Here is a 14,693-nt window from a genome sequence, read left to right as displayed (position 1 = left end):
AAAGAAAAATAAAATAAAATAAATTCTTTTTTGTTTGCAGAAAACAAATACAACAGCAACTATGTAGTTGATGGCAAAAGACATACGCAAATGATGTACACAATGCATGATTTATCAAATACAACTAGCGGAGTTGTTTCCAGATTCGAATTCCAACAACAAAAGAGACCGTTTAAAACTTCCAAATCATGCCCTAGTCATATTACATCACCACCCAGACTCACTCCTCTAAAACAAAAAGCACGGCAATCGCAAGACCAGAGACAGAAAGACAGGCACATCAACAAGTTGCATCTCGCTTACATTAATGGTTAGGCACACATACATATCTAACTAACCTCTTACTAGAAACCTCATCAGCATCCACTCCCGCAATATACTCATCATTCACTCTTCAACGTTAACCAACTCGTACTCAATGAGAGAAAGATTGTTATCCTCTTTAACTTGGAAGGTAGCTGGTTCGGTGACTTCAACACGTCCCCATTTGTCGACTGCTAGCCTCATGGTCCCCTTGAACATGTCAATCTTTGCATTACGCAGGTTCACAGTTGTGTCTGGCTTCATTGTGTCAACTGCACATATATAATGTGAGGTCATCAATTAAATTACATTCAAAAAAACAAAAATAACCCCCAACAACAGAATATACATAATTTTATTCGATCTAATTGGGTCCCAACTAGCATTCCTTGTACAAATAGTCCATCCAAGATATAAGGCCTCGTTTGGTATGGAGGATTGGATTACAATGAATAAGCAGCTTGGAGGTAGAAAATGGATTATGAAAAGTTATCCAATCCAATCCATCCCCAAAATGCGGGAGTAGAAGGGAGAAGTTTTCTTCATATCTAATCCTCTTCAAATCCCCTTAAAATGAAAAACCCCTCTCCTGCACCTTCAAAATACATTGAATTTTGACAGCTATCCATTCCGATTCAATCCTTCTTACCAAACGAGCCCTGAACATACTAAACCGATAGCAGGGTTAGAGATCATAGCCTGGCCTCCAAACAATCAAACATTATACCAAAAGCAGACATTTCACTAAAACTACTAATGAATCAAATCAAACCCAAAACAGAAATTCTCCCTGTAATCCTAATCATGGTTTCCCTTTTGCGTAAATGAAACAGTTAAACACAACTCAAACCTTATTACCCATAAAAAACCAAACACAAATCCAAATAATACATACCATAATTCACATTTTACAGTAAATAGATAATTAGCTTGTATGGTAACACTTGCAGAATCATGAATTATATACCTTGGTCATTGCGAGCGGTGAAGAGAATGGTCCCCGTCTCGTCGCCAACGAGGCACTCAGCGATGCGAGCGGGCTGAATAGGCCGAGACGACAAAGATGATCGACCGCCGTTCTTGTTGGTGACCTTCACCGGCTTCGAGCTCACCACCTTCACCGTGAGGGTGTGGCCGTTCGTGTTTGGCTGGAGCTGCTCCACCTTTACGAACACCGGCTTTCTCTTCGCCGTCACTGTCCCTAAATTATTCGCTGTCGTCGTCGCCATTCTTCTCTCTGTTCGAAATTCCAATTTGTGTCCTTAATTTATTCAACCCTAACCCTAGATCGAATTTGGGGTGGGACTGGGATCGACTACTTGCGCCCTCATTTTATATTATTTTTTCTTTTCGAGCACATAAAAATTTTAAATAAAACTTTAACGAAAAGTTTTCATTGTAATGAAAAATCATATTTTTACATTAAAAAGTGTATTATTTATTTTATCTTTTATTTTGTTCTTATCGTTAAAAATCAAAATTTTCAAACCATTTTCATTGATTTTTTTTTAATTTTAAAAGAAAACAATGTTGGTATTTGGCATGTAGATTGTACTAGGCGTTAGAGTTCTTTATCAATTAAGAATTTTTCAGTGTGTTAGGAATCTAATTCGATACAACAAGTGTCATAATATAATTAAATAAAAATTTTCTTTTGAAGTTTTCAATCAATTGTGTTATAACACTTGATGTGCTGGTAATTCCTCCTTTATCAACATACGATATTTTAAATTCAAATTCTCTTTGGTTATGAATAGTAATATCTCTTGTAATAAAAAATAATAATAACAACGTTTCAACATTGTTGCAAGATCTAATGAGCAGAGATTGAAGGAATTTGAAGGTATCCATTTCGTACAAACTTTGCACTTTAGACGCAACCAACCAAAAAACAGATTGTAAGAACCAAGTCTCTCAGGCCAAAATAAACTAGAAAAAAACCCCATTCAACCAAAAAGGAGAAAATTTGACAAAAGCCTTAATCTTTATGTAGCGTAGAGCGCCTGTCACATTGTTGAGTGTCCCATTGGCAATGAGACAAAGACCGTTCTCTTCACCGCTCGTAAATAGACCATGTTAAAACCAACTTTGTGTTCAATACAACGAAGGTATCAGAACTCAAAAATTCAAACGCATAACAAGAATTCCATCCAAATTTACCACCCAAAATTGGGTTGGATTATGTTTATTCAATAAAACATGTGTCTGAATTCTCTACAAATGTTCCAAAGTATTCAATGTTAGTTGAGAATTTATATGACTAAAAGTATCATTTGGCAGGTGTTGATAAATCATCCGCTGGTTTCATAATATCTTCTCGCTTGGAGAGTGGTCTACAATTCCAAGTGTACAAAATAATCGTTGTGTAGCGTTTTGCAAGGGATGAAGGTCTAGGGATTCAGAATCAACCACAAGCAATCCAGTTCAGGTTTTAATGCATTAAATGGAATATTTGATCTTTTAGATGACAATTTTCGTATAAGTCCGGTTAAGGTACTATAGATCATAGTTCTCCTTAAGTATATGATTCTCTCTTGTTAGGGCAGAGGTTGTATATCCTAATTTCTAACCTGCAGTCTATCCGATTAGGGCATAAATTTAACATGTAGAACTCATGACATACACAAGAACGAGAGAATCAAGCAAACCATAAATCTTTTTATGTAATTCACAACCCTTATTCACAAGAAGCTAATATTCAAATTATACTGCAGTTACGCCTCAAATCCGCCTTCAAATTACTATATGCAAGCCTTAAGGTGATCAGTCAAAGAACTGGAACATAAGCATTCAATTCTCGTAGTGAATAAAAATCCATCCAATAAAACTAAACATCCATCAAATAGTCATAAAAAACCATAAACATCCATGCTAGGGCATCATCCTAGCCCCAAAAACGAGTTTAGTTATTTTTTTTTTTTTTGAAGAAACTGGAAAATACATTCACCATGCCAAAGCCAAGAGGAGTATAGAAGGCCACGTCAGGCCAACAAACATAAACGAGAATAAGGAAAAACTACAACATATAAACTTTCCCATGTCACCTTAATCACGTCAAAACTAAAACTACATTGGAGGGCAAGGTAGGTTGTCCTTATTTAGAATATGAACAAACGAAGATGGGGGTCATTAAACCCAGACTAAGTCACACATCTCCGTTCTTACATGCGACGCTACAAAATTCGCCGCTCCATTAGCTGTTCTCGGCACCCAAGACTACTAACACGACCTGAAATTCGCACTATATCTGCAAATCTCACACAAGGTCAAGAAGACTTCCCAATTTCCTTGGTCAATACTTCCATTCAACCAAGAAATGAGCTCCTTCGAGTCCAACTACATCACAATATGCTCAAAGCCCCTCTGTTTAGCCATCTCACAACCCTTCAAGATTCCCATCACTTTAGCCGCCAATACATTATTGGCCCTGATTTCTCTTCTCCACACAGCCAAAAACCGGCAGGTAGAGTCACAAACCAGCTAGCATCCGCATTTACCTTAACCACCCCGTGCACCGACAGAGTTTAGCTTGGAGAAGCATTAGATCCATTAGTCGTTATACACCGCGTCATTCCCCATTCCGAGCAAGCCTCCAAGAAAGATAAGGCTGCCATGGAGACAGCAAGAATGGTTTTCACCAGGGATGGTTGTCAAGAATTGAAGACCACCTCGCACCGTTCCTTCCAGATTGACCAACAGGTGAACACAATGTGGGCTAATGTTTTCTTCTTATCCTTCTTTTACCCCAAATGGTTGCTCCATATACCATTAACCCAATAAGATATAGAAAAGATTGATGACTTATCAATTCTTAGGCCCAAATGACCCTTCCACCCATACTCGATCCACCCAAGGACATAGCAGTAAGACATGCTTAATGGACTCCTTATGCTCCAAGCAAATCGGACAAATTGGGCAAGAAGCACACTTGCGCCGGAATAGATTAGCCTTTGTAGCGATAGCCCCCTTAATAGCTTTCCACATAAAATGTTTAATTTTTGGTGTGGGAGACATGGACCATAACCTTTTCCAGACACCCGAGTCAACAACTGTTAAGGAAGAATGACGAAGAACCCGTACCCGCCAAGTAACTTCGTGGGTCCAATGATATCTTGATTTAACCAAATACTGACCCCTTATATCATACGGCCAAATCAAACAATCACTCTACTCGGGGACACCAATCGGAGTATCTAGAATTGCCCGTTTATCTACCTCAACCACCTGTCATTCAATAGACTCCAACTGTCAAGCACGGGAATGGGTATCGATTAAGGAATATATTGTCATAAGAGGGTCCATCGCAACTCCCGGGGCCAGGCATGGGTGCCCAAACCCAAGGGTTGGGACCTAACAATCCACCCAAACACGAACATGCTCACCACCTATAATCTGTTAGTGCAAGTCTTTTGCAATGATCTCTCGACCCTGCAATGAGACTAGTCCATGCCCAAGAGGCCCTTCCCCCTTTGGAGGCTTTGAGGAAAGAGCAATTTGGGAAATATATATCCTTGATAACTTCAGCCCACAATGACTTAGGGGGTTGTACTAATTGTCGACATTGTTTAGCCAATAATAAGAGGTTAAAATCCTTCAGGTTCTAAAACCCCATACTTTCTTCTGTTTTGATAAACCCAAAACCTGTCGACTCGCCCAATGGATTTTTCGCTCACCACCTTTGTCCCCACTAGATATTAGCAATCATAGCATCAATATCATTGTATATATTGTCGGGAAAATAGAAGATATTCATGGGGTAAGCCGGGATAGCTTGGGTAACAGCCTTAATTAACACTTCCCTACCAGCTTGGGAGAGGAAAATATGTCACATCCTGGCTTGGGCCCCCACCACATCCTGGGCTCGACTCTACCGTAGCACAATATTGTTTGCTTTGGGCGCCGACCACGCCCTCATGGTTTTATTTCTGGGAACTCACTCAAGAACTTCCTAGTAGGTCACCAATCCTGGGATTGCTCTCACGCGAACTAGCTTAACTTCGGAGTTCCTACGAAACCCGAAGCCAATAAGCTCCCAAAAGGCCTCGTGCTAGGTAGGGATAAGAATATACATATAAGGATCATTCCCCTGGGCGATGTGAGATCTAACAAACTATGTTTCCACCTTTGAATCTGTGCATCACCTGATCCTTCACAAATGCCAGGGCTTATTGTTTCGACTTCCCCAAACAGTTAGAATGCCCAGATAATTTCCAGGATCTGCCACCTGCGGCATACCCATAATATTGCATAATTCCTCACGGAGTCCAGTAGAGGTGTTAGCCTCAAAGAAAATAAATGATTTTTGTATACTTACTTCTTGACTCGATGTTAGGCAATAGGCGTTTAGGAGCCGCACCATGTTTTGACAGTTCACCGAAGAGGCCCGAAGGAAAATGAGAGTATCGTCGGCAAACAACAAATGGGATAGAGATGGTCCATTCTAGCTGATTTTATTCTTTCAATAAATCCATCACCAATAACCCCTTGAATTAATCCTAAGATCACATCCATGACAACTAGAAACAAATACCAAGACAGAGGATCTCCTTGTCTAAGCCCCTGAGATGACTTGAAGCGTTTCCCCGATTGACCATTAATGAAAACTGAGAAATCAACCGTAGACACACACCCCATCACCATATCAATCCATCACCGATAGAACCCCGTTTGAACCATAACAAATTCCAGGAAATCCCACTTAATTCGGTCATAGGCCTTATTCATATCAATTTTTATTGCACGCTCGAACTTCGTCTTAACCTTTCTAAGCATTGGAAAGTGGAATACTTTATGTGCCACAAGGATGTTGTCTTGGATTTGTCTTCCCCTAATGAAAACATTATGGGAAGGGGAAATAATTATGGGTAGCATGGTTTCAACCTATTTGCCAACATCTTCAAAAAGATTTTATAGGAGTAGTTGCAAAGGCTAATTGGGCGAAACACTGAATTATCAAGGTAGGATTGGCGAAACTTCATCCATAATTATATCCCAGTATGAGTGGTAGAAGACTCCTTGAAATCCGTCCGGCCCCAGTGCCTTCATCCCCCCTATCTGAAACACAGCCTCTTTAATCTCTTCCAGAACAGCCGGTCTTGTGAGGTGAGAGTTCATATCATCCGAAACTGATTGATGGACACACCCAATCACAAACTCCCACTTCATTCATCCCATAGTGGTAAACAGATTATTGAAATGCTCGTTGACAATCCGATTAATACTAGCAAAATCCTCACGCCACACCCCATGCCCATCTTGGAGCTTCTTAATCTTATTGAAACGATGACGTTAGATGGTAGTTTGATGAAAGAAACAAGAGTTGGAATCACCCTCCCTTAGCCATTTCACACGAGACCTTAAACACCAAAATAGCTCATCCTTTTCTTCCATTTTATCAATGGCCACAGTTAAGGATTTGATCTCATCGACATGTTTTTCCCAGTTATTTTGCAGTTGTTCCAGCCAGGAGCAATGAGACCTGATAATCTCCCGATCTCCTAGGAACCATTATCTACTCCAATTTAATAAATTTCCCCTACATGAATTGAGACACCCGAGCCATTTGTCAACTTGTCCTCTCCCACATTTGGCACGCCAACTTCGCTCTATCACCTCCCGACATCCCTCATCCGAATGCCAAAATGCCTTGAATTTAAATAGTTTTTTCCTTTTTGACTGAGACAGATCCGTATTAACTATAACCGGGTAGTGATCAGAGCCTCGAACAAGACCATGGGTGACCAAAGTTAATAGCCAACGAATCTACCAACTACCATTAACGAGACCACGGTCAAGCCTCTCTTAGACCAGGCTATTGTTTCTAGTTTTTCTCCAAATGTACTGTGGTCCATTGAACCCCAAGTCTATGAGCTTTATCTTTAACATGAACTCGTGTAGAAGACAAGGACGGGTATGGAAGTCATCCTTCCCATCACTCTTCTCATAATCCCACAATATTTCATTTAAATCCCCTCTCCACAAAACCAGGGGTCCTCCATGGGCTCCAACACCATTGAAAGCCAATCCTAAAACTCTATTTTCTCCACCTTATATGAGTTACATATACCCAAGACGCTTTGATCCATTCACTATTCCCCGACTCCCTCATGGTAGTATGAATAATATGTTTTTTTTGTTGAGAAGACCACCTGGATTTCAGTTGGCTTATGCCACTATAAGCTTAACCCACCCATCGTACCAATTAGTGGGACATTGAAACCCTGATTGTACCCAATTCTTCTTCTTACCCCATCTAATTTGTGGCATTTCATTTTTGTCTCCGAAAGAAATACCATAGAGAATCTATGTTTCCTGATTAGGTCATGTAAGACCTGAACTACCGTGTTCAACCCAAGACCACGACAATTTCATAATAGGTAGATCATGGCGATTTTGCAGCTGTATGAGGTCAGCTGCCACCACCCTAGGGTTGTTTCCCCGCCCTTCTTGCCTTAAGAGCCTCAAATTCCATTTTCGCAACTCTATCCAAATAATCCCATATGCTATTATCCTTAATGACTGGACATCTTGAAGGTCTTCCTCAATGAGGATAACTTTTTCCACTACAGACCATTGCTCCCTTAGGGGCAGTCCAACAAAATAGCTCCTCTTACCACCCCTATTGGTCCTCGAACAGCTTCCGGATTTGATCTTTTTCTCTGGATATGGCCACTCTACAATCGTGATTTCTTTTAAGGCCCAAACTTTCAAAAGGGTTCTCAGATCGAGTAGGATTTTTGCTCAGAATATTAAAACCTCTATCTATGCTAAGGCTTGGGGGTACTATCAGGCTTATATTAGATCTCGATCCATCAGGGCTTTCAAGTAGGTTCTTCACACCGGGACTATCCTGTGGAATGGGCCGATTGGGTTCACAGCTATCTTCAATTTCATGGATTGTCACCCCATGTCCTTGGGTCAAAAGGCCTGAACCTATTTGGAGATGATGGCCCTCCACGTGCCCCTCATTTTCCACCTTAAATTGTTTAGCACCCCAAGATGCTGACCCACCAAATGTTACTTTTAGAAGCCCATCATGTTCCATACTTGTCGTACTGCCAACAAAGAACCTTTTTGTGTCAGGACTTCTTGTTCTGTGTGTCCTTTGTCCCCCATTTTTGTGTCAGGAGCCTCCCCCCAAGCCTCATAATCTTCACACGTCATTCTTTCCACATTTCTACTGGAGCCCAGACAACTCTCCCTGCTATTTTCCCTTACCATACCAGCGTGTCTACGGTTCCCCGGTATCACTAAGCTAACCGGACGATTCTCCTTAACATCCATTAGGCATTTAGCCCTAATTCAATTCCCGTAACTCACAGAAGCTCCCCGGGGTGGCTAAGAAGGACATTCAGTAAGACCATGCCCAATTTTACCACACTTGTAGCAGAAATCTTGTAAGCGTTCAAACCTTAACTCAATCCAGGAATAAGGGCCCCCCGATCTTAGTAGTTGGCACCCCATGATCAGCGGTTTCCCTATCTCCACCGAAATCTTCACTCGTAGGAATCCCCTTGCAAGTTCCAGATTTTCCACCTCTAAAAACTCCCCTACCATTCCAGCTAGTTTCCTCAACCTAGTCATTATGCACAGGTTTAGGGGAAGGCCTCTAATTTGCACCCAATATAGGACCACATCAAGCTTGATCTCTTCCAGGGAGAGCGTACTGGGCCATTTTTCACTGAGAAGTTCTGGTTCATAACCGCCAAAGGCATGAAATCAATGATTTGGTTCGCAAAATCCTCTTCTTTAATGATGATGATAAACGTGTTACCTTTAACCCAATTGATTTTGGCCTCACCAAATTCTCTCCATGAGTTGCTCAATATATTCCTGACACCCCATTTATTAAGGGGTTTCTTTGATAGAACCGCTCCAACAAACTTCACTCCCTGCTCCATGCTTGTGATCTCCAAAGACTCATCCAGCCGCACCACCAACTCATTGACCACATATTGATCCATCCTCACCCAAATAAACTGACAGAAAAGAGAGAGCAGTACCAACCTGTTCCAAAATTGTCTCAGTACACCCTTCACGCTCACCCGATGAGAATAATTTTTGTACTTTACCAGGTGCACAAGCCAGATAACAAATCTAATCCTAAAGCCCCACAACACAAAAATGGTGTAGGACACCTGGTTTTGACTGCTGCAGTTGGTGTAAAGGCCTTGGTTTGTTGCCATAAATTCGAAGATAATAGTTGTTGTGTATGCCCTATTCAATTTCACTAGATTTGGTGGTTAAAGGTACCTTCCCTTATAACTCCTCATTAAACCTAGATCTGGTATAAGGGGTTCGTAGTCAGAGATTAAAATATTGTATTGCAGGTTCAGTTAAATGAGGGTATACATTAATGAGATACCAGGTAGGTGAGGAAGGAAAGATGACTAGGAACTTTGGTGGATTTGACCATTAAACCCGGCTCACTCACAACGGAGGAAAGACTCTTACAGTGGAGATGAGAGCTTTCACAACGAAGAGAATTAGTTATTTATAGGATACGAAAACATAATGAAAAGTTTAGAAAACATGGAAAACTTATGAACAATGTAGAAGGAAAGAAAAATGGCAGATAGTTGCTGCTTCACCTCTTCCAGACACGCACAAAGCCTCTCCAATAAAACAACGTTCTCTTTAGTTCCTACGAACCCTTCTATTTGTTGTGGTCAAAATCCTATGCTAATCAGGTCTTATGCAATCTTTTCCTCACTTGAATTGCACAGTTCATGACTTGGCAAGTAAATTTTCCAAATAAATTACTTTAGACTCTTTCGAAATAAGGATTTGGATCCAATCCGGATGGATCCTAAGAATCCTCACATCCTATTTGTTCATCGTACATCGTGCGGCCAAAAATCATTTTGAAATTTTTTTTATTTAAAATTAAACACAAACAGTACATAACGAAAGTGGTTGCACGATGTATGATGTACGGATGGGATGTGAGGATCCTAGGGATCCTCATCCTTGAAATAGGGTTAAAGTCATCTGTACACGTTCTCTTTTTGGATTTGGACTTTGGTTGAATTATGACCTCAAAAAACCCAACAGATTTTGTGATTCCAACATAAAATTGGCTAACTGACATCATGTACGAAAATCTTCATAACATCGTCTATGAAACTTGAAATCACAATTCGTAGATTTCCTCCAAAAGCTAACTTCCATATATTTCCAATGTTATAAGGATCAATAGCTGTTTCCTTCTGAGGAAGTACAGTTTAGTCCATCAAGTAGGCTGATCTGCACAAACAAATTCTGCTTCCAGGATGCAAAACTCGTTTCAATCACTAAATCACTCATATTTCTTGTTTCTTCATCTTTACTCCTCAAACATAAGAAAAACACAAAACTAAGTAAAAGAGAATCCTCCAGCCCAATTCAAGATCAAGCCTCGATGGCCCTTGAAGAAATCACAAGCCCGATTCGAAATCAAGTGTTCTCTATCCTTGAATCAAATTCAACTCCAGATAAAAGGAGTAAGTTCAGGCCTTCAGGGGAGACCAAAAGAATCCTCCAGCCCAGTTCAAGACTAAGCCTGTGGAAAATCAACGATTGGAGGAAACCAGAAAATCTTCCAGTCGAACTCAAGATCAAGCCTCAATGGCCCTTGAAGAAATTTCTAGCCCAATTCAAGATCAAGCCCCAACGGCCCTTGGGTTGACATCTACATTAAGGGACTTCAAAACGCATCTTCTACACGTGACAAACACATGTCTACGACGCGCCTTGAAGTGGGGGCATTTGTAGACATCGAAATTTCGGTGAAACAAATGTTCACCAATGCATTAAAGTTTTGACGTGTCAAGGCATACATGGCATACGCCACGTGTTGTACAAATTGTACACATGGCGTGTGACTCAACAAAATAGGAAGAAATACCCTTGAAGGATTAAACAAGTTTTTCTTCTCATTTTTGGGCAATGACAAGGCAAGCACATTTCAATCCATTGAGGATCAAAACAAGTTTTTCTTCTCATGTTGGGCAATGACAAGGCAAGCACACTTCAATCCATTATGGATCAAAGCAAGTTTTTCTCATTTGGGCAATGACAAAGCATACACATTTCAAGTTTAAAATGGTGTTAAGTGGGAAATTAGGCCATAAGTTACACCACTTCAAGTTTAAAATGGTATTAAGTGGGAAATTAGGCCATAAGTTACACCACTTCAATTTCAATATTGCATTAAGTGGGAAAATTAGGCAATGGTGCTTGGAAAGAAAAAAAATATTTTGTGGTGGTGATTCATTCTCAAAGCCTATAAATAGGCTTCTCCATCAAGGTATCAAGCATCAACCAATTCACAAATACATTTCTCTACTCCCAAAATGGAAGAGAATACTCCCCACACATCCAAAATCCTTGAAGCTTTGAAACTCTAAAGCTCTCAAGCATCCAACCCCCACATTCCCAAGAATCCCGAAGAATGGAGAAAGCACTCTTCATTCTTCGTCAAATCCTCCTTCAAGATCAAGCCCCAACGGCCCTTGAAGAACTTCCACTAACTCAAGATCAAGCCCCGACGGCCCTTGAAGAAAGTGTTCATCCGTTCATCCTAAGATCAAGCCCCAACGGCCCTTTGGATCAACAACATCAACAAATCTACACACCAAAACCTTGAAGCCTTAAAGTTCTAAAGCTCTCAAGAAAATCCCGAAGGATCAAGAAAGCACTCTTCGTTCTTCGTCAAATCCTCCTTCAAGATCAAGCCCCAACGGCCTTTGAAGAACTTCCACCATTATTCAAGATCAAGCCCCGACGGCCCTTGAAGAAAGTGTTCATCCGTTCATCAACTGTTCATCCTTAGATCAAGCCCCGACGGCCCTTTGGATCAACAACCTCAACAAATCCACACATCCAACCATTCTTCAAGATTAAGCCCCAATGGCCCTTGAAGATCCGCTCATCCATCATCCTTAGATCAAGCCTCAACGGCCCTTTGGATCAACAACCTCAACAAATCCACACATCCAATCGTTCTTCAAGATTAAGCCCCAACGGCCCTTGAATATCCGCTCATCCATCAACCTTCAAGATCAAGCCCAAAAGCCCTTGAAGAAATCCACACAACCATTATTCAAGATCAAGCCCCGACGGCCCTTGAAGAAAGTGTTCATCTGTTCATCAACTGTTCATCCTTAAATCAAGCCCCGACGGCCCTTTGGATCAACAACTCATCCACAAACCTACACCCTACGAAGATAGAATCAGAGGACCAAATTTGAGAGAGATCGTAACCCCAAAATCATCAAACCAAAAATATTATTTTGTACATGTTATTCTTGTTTCTTGTGTTTCAAGGAACTTTCGTGTTCACATAAACTATTGATCAAAAGAATAGATAAACATTGTAAGGATTCTAAACATGATTCAAAAGTTAAACAACACCTTACATAAACATTCTTCCGGTATGTATATGACTAGCCAATAATTAGTACAATGGTTGTAACTCGGATAGGTTTATTTATGCGAACAGTATAATATAAGTGATCTCCATATAATGAATGTATCGAACTTGATAAGCTTGCTCTTTATATCATCTTTCCACTAATGTAAATCAATGCAACATCAAAGATCAAATGGTCTTTACAAGAGTTGTAACATTAGGCTAGGTTATGAGCGACAAAGAAAATGATTGGGAAAAACTAAAACTTAAAAAATACCAAGACATATCTTCATTATGTAATTCGGCTTGCCCTGTTTTAAAACTTGATTTTCAGTTCCTGGCCCTCTTTTGAAACGACTTATGGAGAGCCTATAAGGTTGCTGTTGTGATTAGTAGACCAGACCCTTTGTTTGAGAACCAAAGCATCGCATCGAATGCGAAGTGTCTTACTTTTCTTTGTCTTGCATTTGCCATTAATCATTTCTTTGTTGGTTGAACTTGTGATTAATCCCAATATACTTTAGGGTTCATTTGGAGGTACCTTTAAAATGATTGAAAAACGCATGTGGTGAAATTGATTTTGGGTGGAAGAAGCACCAAATACTGCAGGAAGCACTTAATTAAAGTGTTTTTCATTTTCACCCAAAATCAATTTCACCAAAAGCATTTGCAATCATTTCAAAAGCACTTTCAAACGAGCTGTTAATATCGATATAATTTGTCAATCAATCGGTCATTAAATCATCTATATTTTAGGTTTTGACTTTCGATTACGCAAGGTTATTCTTATTTAGGCTAATTGTGATTTCCAATCACCACAAATCAATCAGGATAGTGATTGATTTTATGTGATCAGGACGATGATTGATTCTTGTAGTTAGACAATTTTGTCAATGAAATAAATCTACTGTTGTGGACTCCATTTTCAGTTTACTGCTGTCCAATTGTTTCTCCTTTGCTACTATAATTTTTACCATGGTGGCTGCAACTCGATCATCGTTACAAGCCTGTTCAATCTCTGATCCGCTTCCCAACCTGGATCGTCTTCAAAACATTGTCAGGCTTTTTCTGCAAAACTAGACAGAGACAACTATTTCATTTGGCAGGCTCAGCTCGTAACTATCATGCGTAATCAAGATCTATTTAAATATGTGAATGGCTCCTTAACTCCTCATCCTGAATTCATCGTGGATGAAGTTTTGAATATTTCGCTTTGGAATCCAGATTTGGTTACTTGGCAGTAGATGGATCAAGTGTTACTTTCTTGGATCAATGCAACGTTTACTGAATCAATCTGGTAGAGGTTCATGGCTTGACCACCTAGATGTGTGGCACACTTTTAGAAAAAATTTCATGCGCAGTTAATCGCTCGTGCACTCCATCTCAAAGTTCAACTTCGAACCATCAACAAGGGCAACTCTAGTATCTCTGATTACCTTGATAAGATCAAAACTCTTGTAGATGCCCTCGCTGTCACTCAAAATCATGTCTCGGATTCTGACCTTGTTCGTTTCACTATCTCCGGTTTGGGTGCTGGCTGTTGGATATATATATATATATATATTTATTTATTTTTTAGTACATCGATATTTTTACATTGAGGAGAAGGGGAGTTCGGCTTAGCCATATAATGGGTAGCCTAATTTGGTATCAAATTCGCCATCCACGAGATTTGAACCTAAGACGTCTCACTTCCAAATGAAGAGGAATACCATCAGACCGTAGTACTCAGAAAATACTTAATATTATAATATTTAATATTAGTTTGAATGAAAAAATTAGTTTGTGAAGTGTTTCATGCAGAGATGCAACACTTGCCGTGTAGTATTTAAAACATAATACTTGTAACCTTTCCCTAATTTACTTACGGTTATGTCATAGCCATTTGGCTGTCATGGTTACAGAAGTGGTGCTAACCGCAAAGCATCTGTATAGAGTTAGTCATGCTATTTAGAAAAAGGCACTTGGCTTCTATATAAACCCAATAACACTAAGCCAT

General features: G+C 40.0%; 1 protein-coding gene across 1 annotated transcript; it reads right to left on the bottom strand.

The window, feature by feature from the left end:
- Positions 1-96: 96 nt before the first annotated feature.
- On the bottom strand, positions 97-1,616 carry LOC103947900 (uncharacterized protein At4g28440). The gene is made up of 2 exons (XM_009358861.3): positions 1,271-1,616; positions 97-575 (listed from the first exon to the last, which is right to left on the bottom strand). The coding sequence occupies exons 1-2, from the start codon at positions 1,530-1,532 to the stop codon at positions 388-390; spliced, it is 450 nt and encodes a 149-aa protein (XP_009357136.2). The 5' UTR covers positions 1,533-1,616; the 3' UTR covers positions 97-387.
- Between the last annotated feature and the right edge of the window lie 13,077 nt (positions 1,617-14,693).

This window comes from the organism of the source record quoted next, unplaced genomic scaffold (genome assembly GCF_019419815.1).
Source record: "Pyrus x bretschneideri cultivar Hongxiangsu unplaced genomic scaffold, Pyrus_bretschneideri_v1 Contig41, whole genome shotgun sequence".
In the NCBI taxonomy this organism is placed as follows: Eukaryota; Viridiplantae; Streptophyta; class Magnoliopsida; order Rosales; family Rosaceae; genus Pyrus; species Pyrus x bretschneideri.
This window is presented reverse-complemented; position numbering and strand designations above follow the sequence as displayed.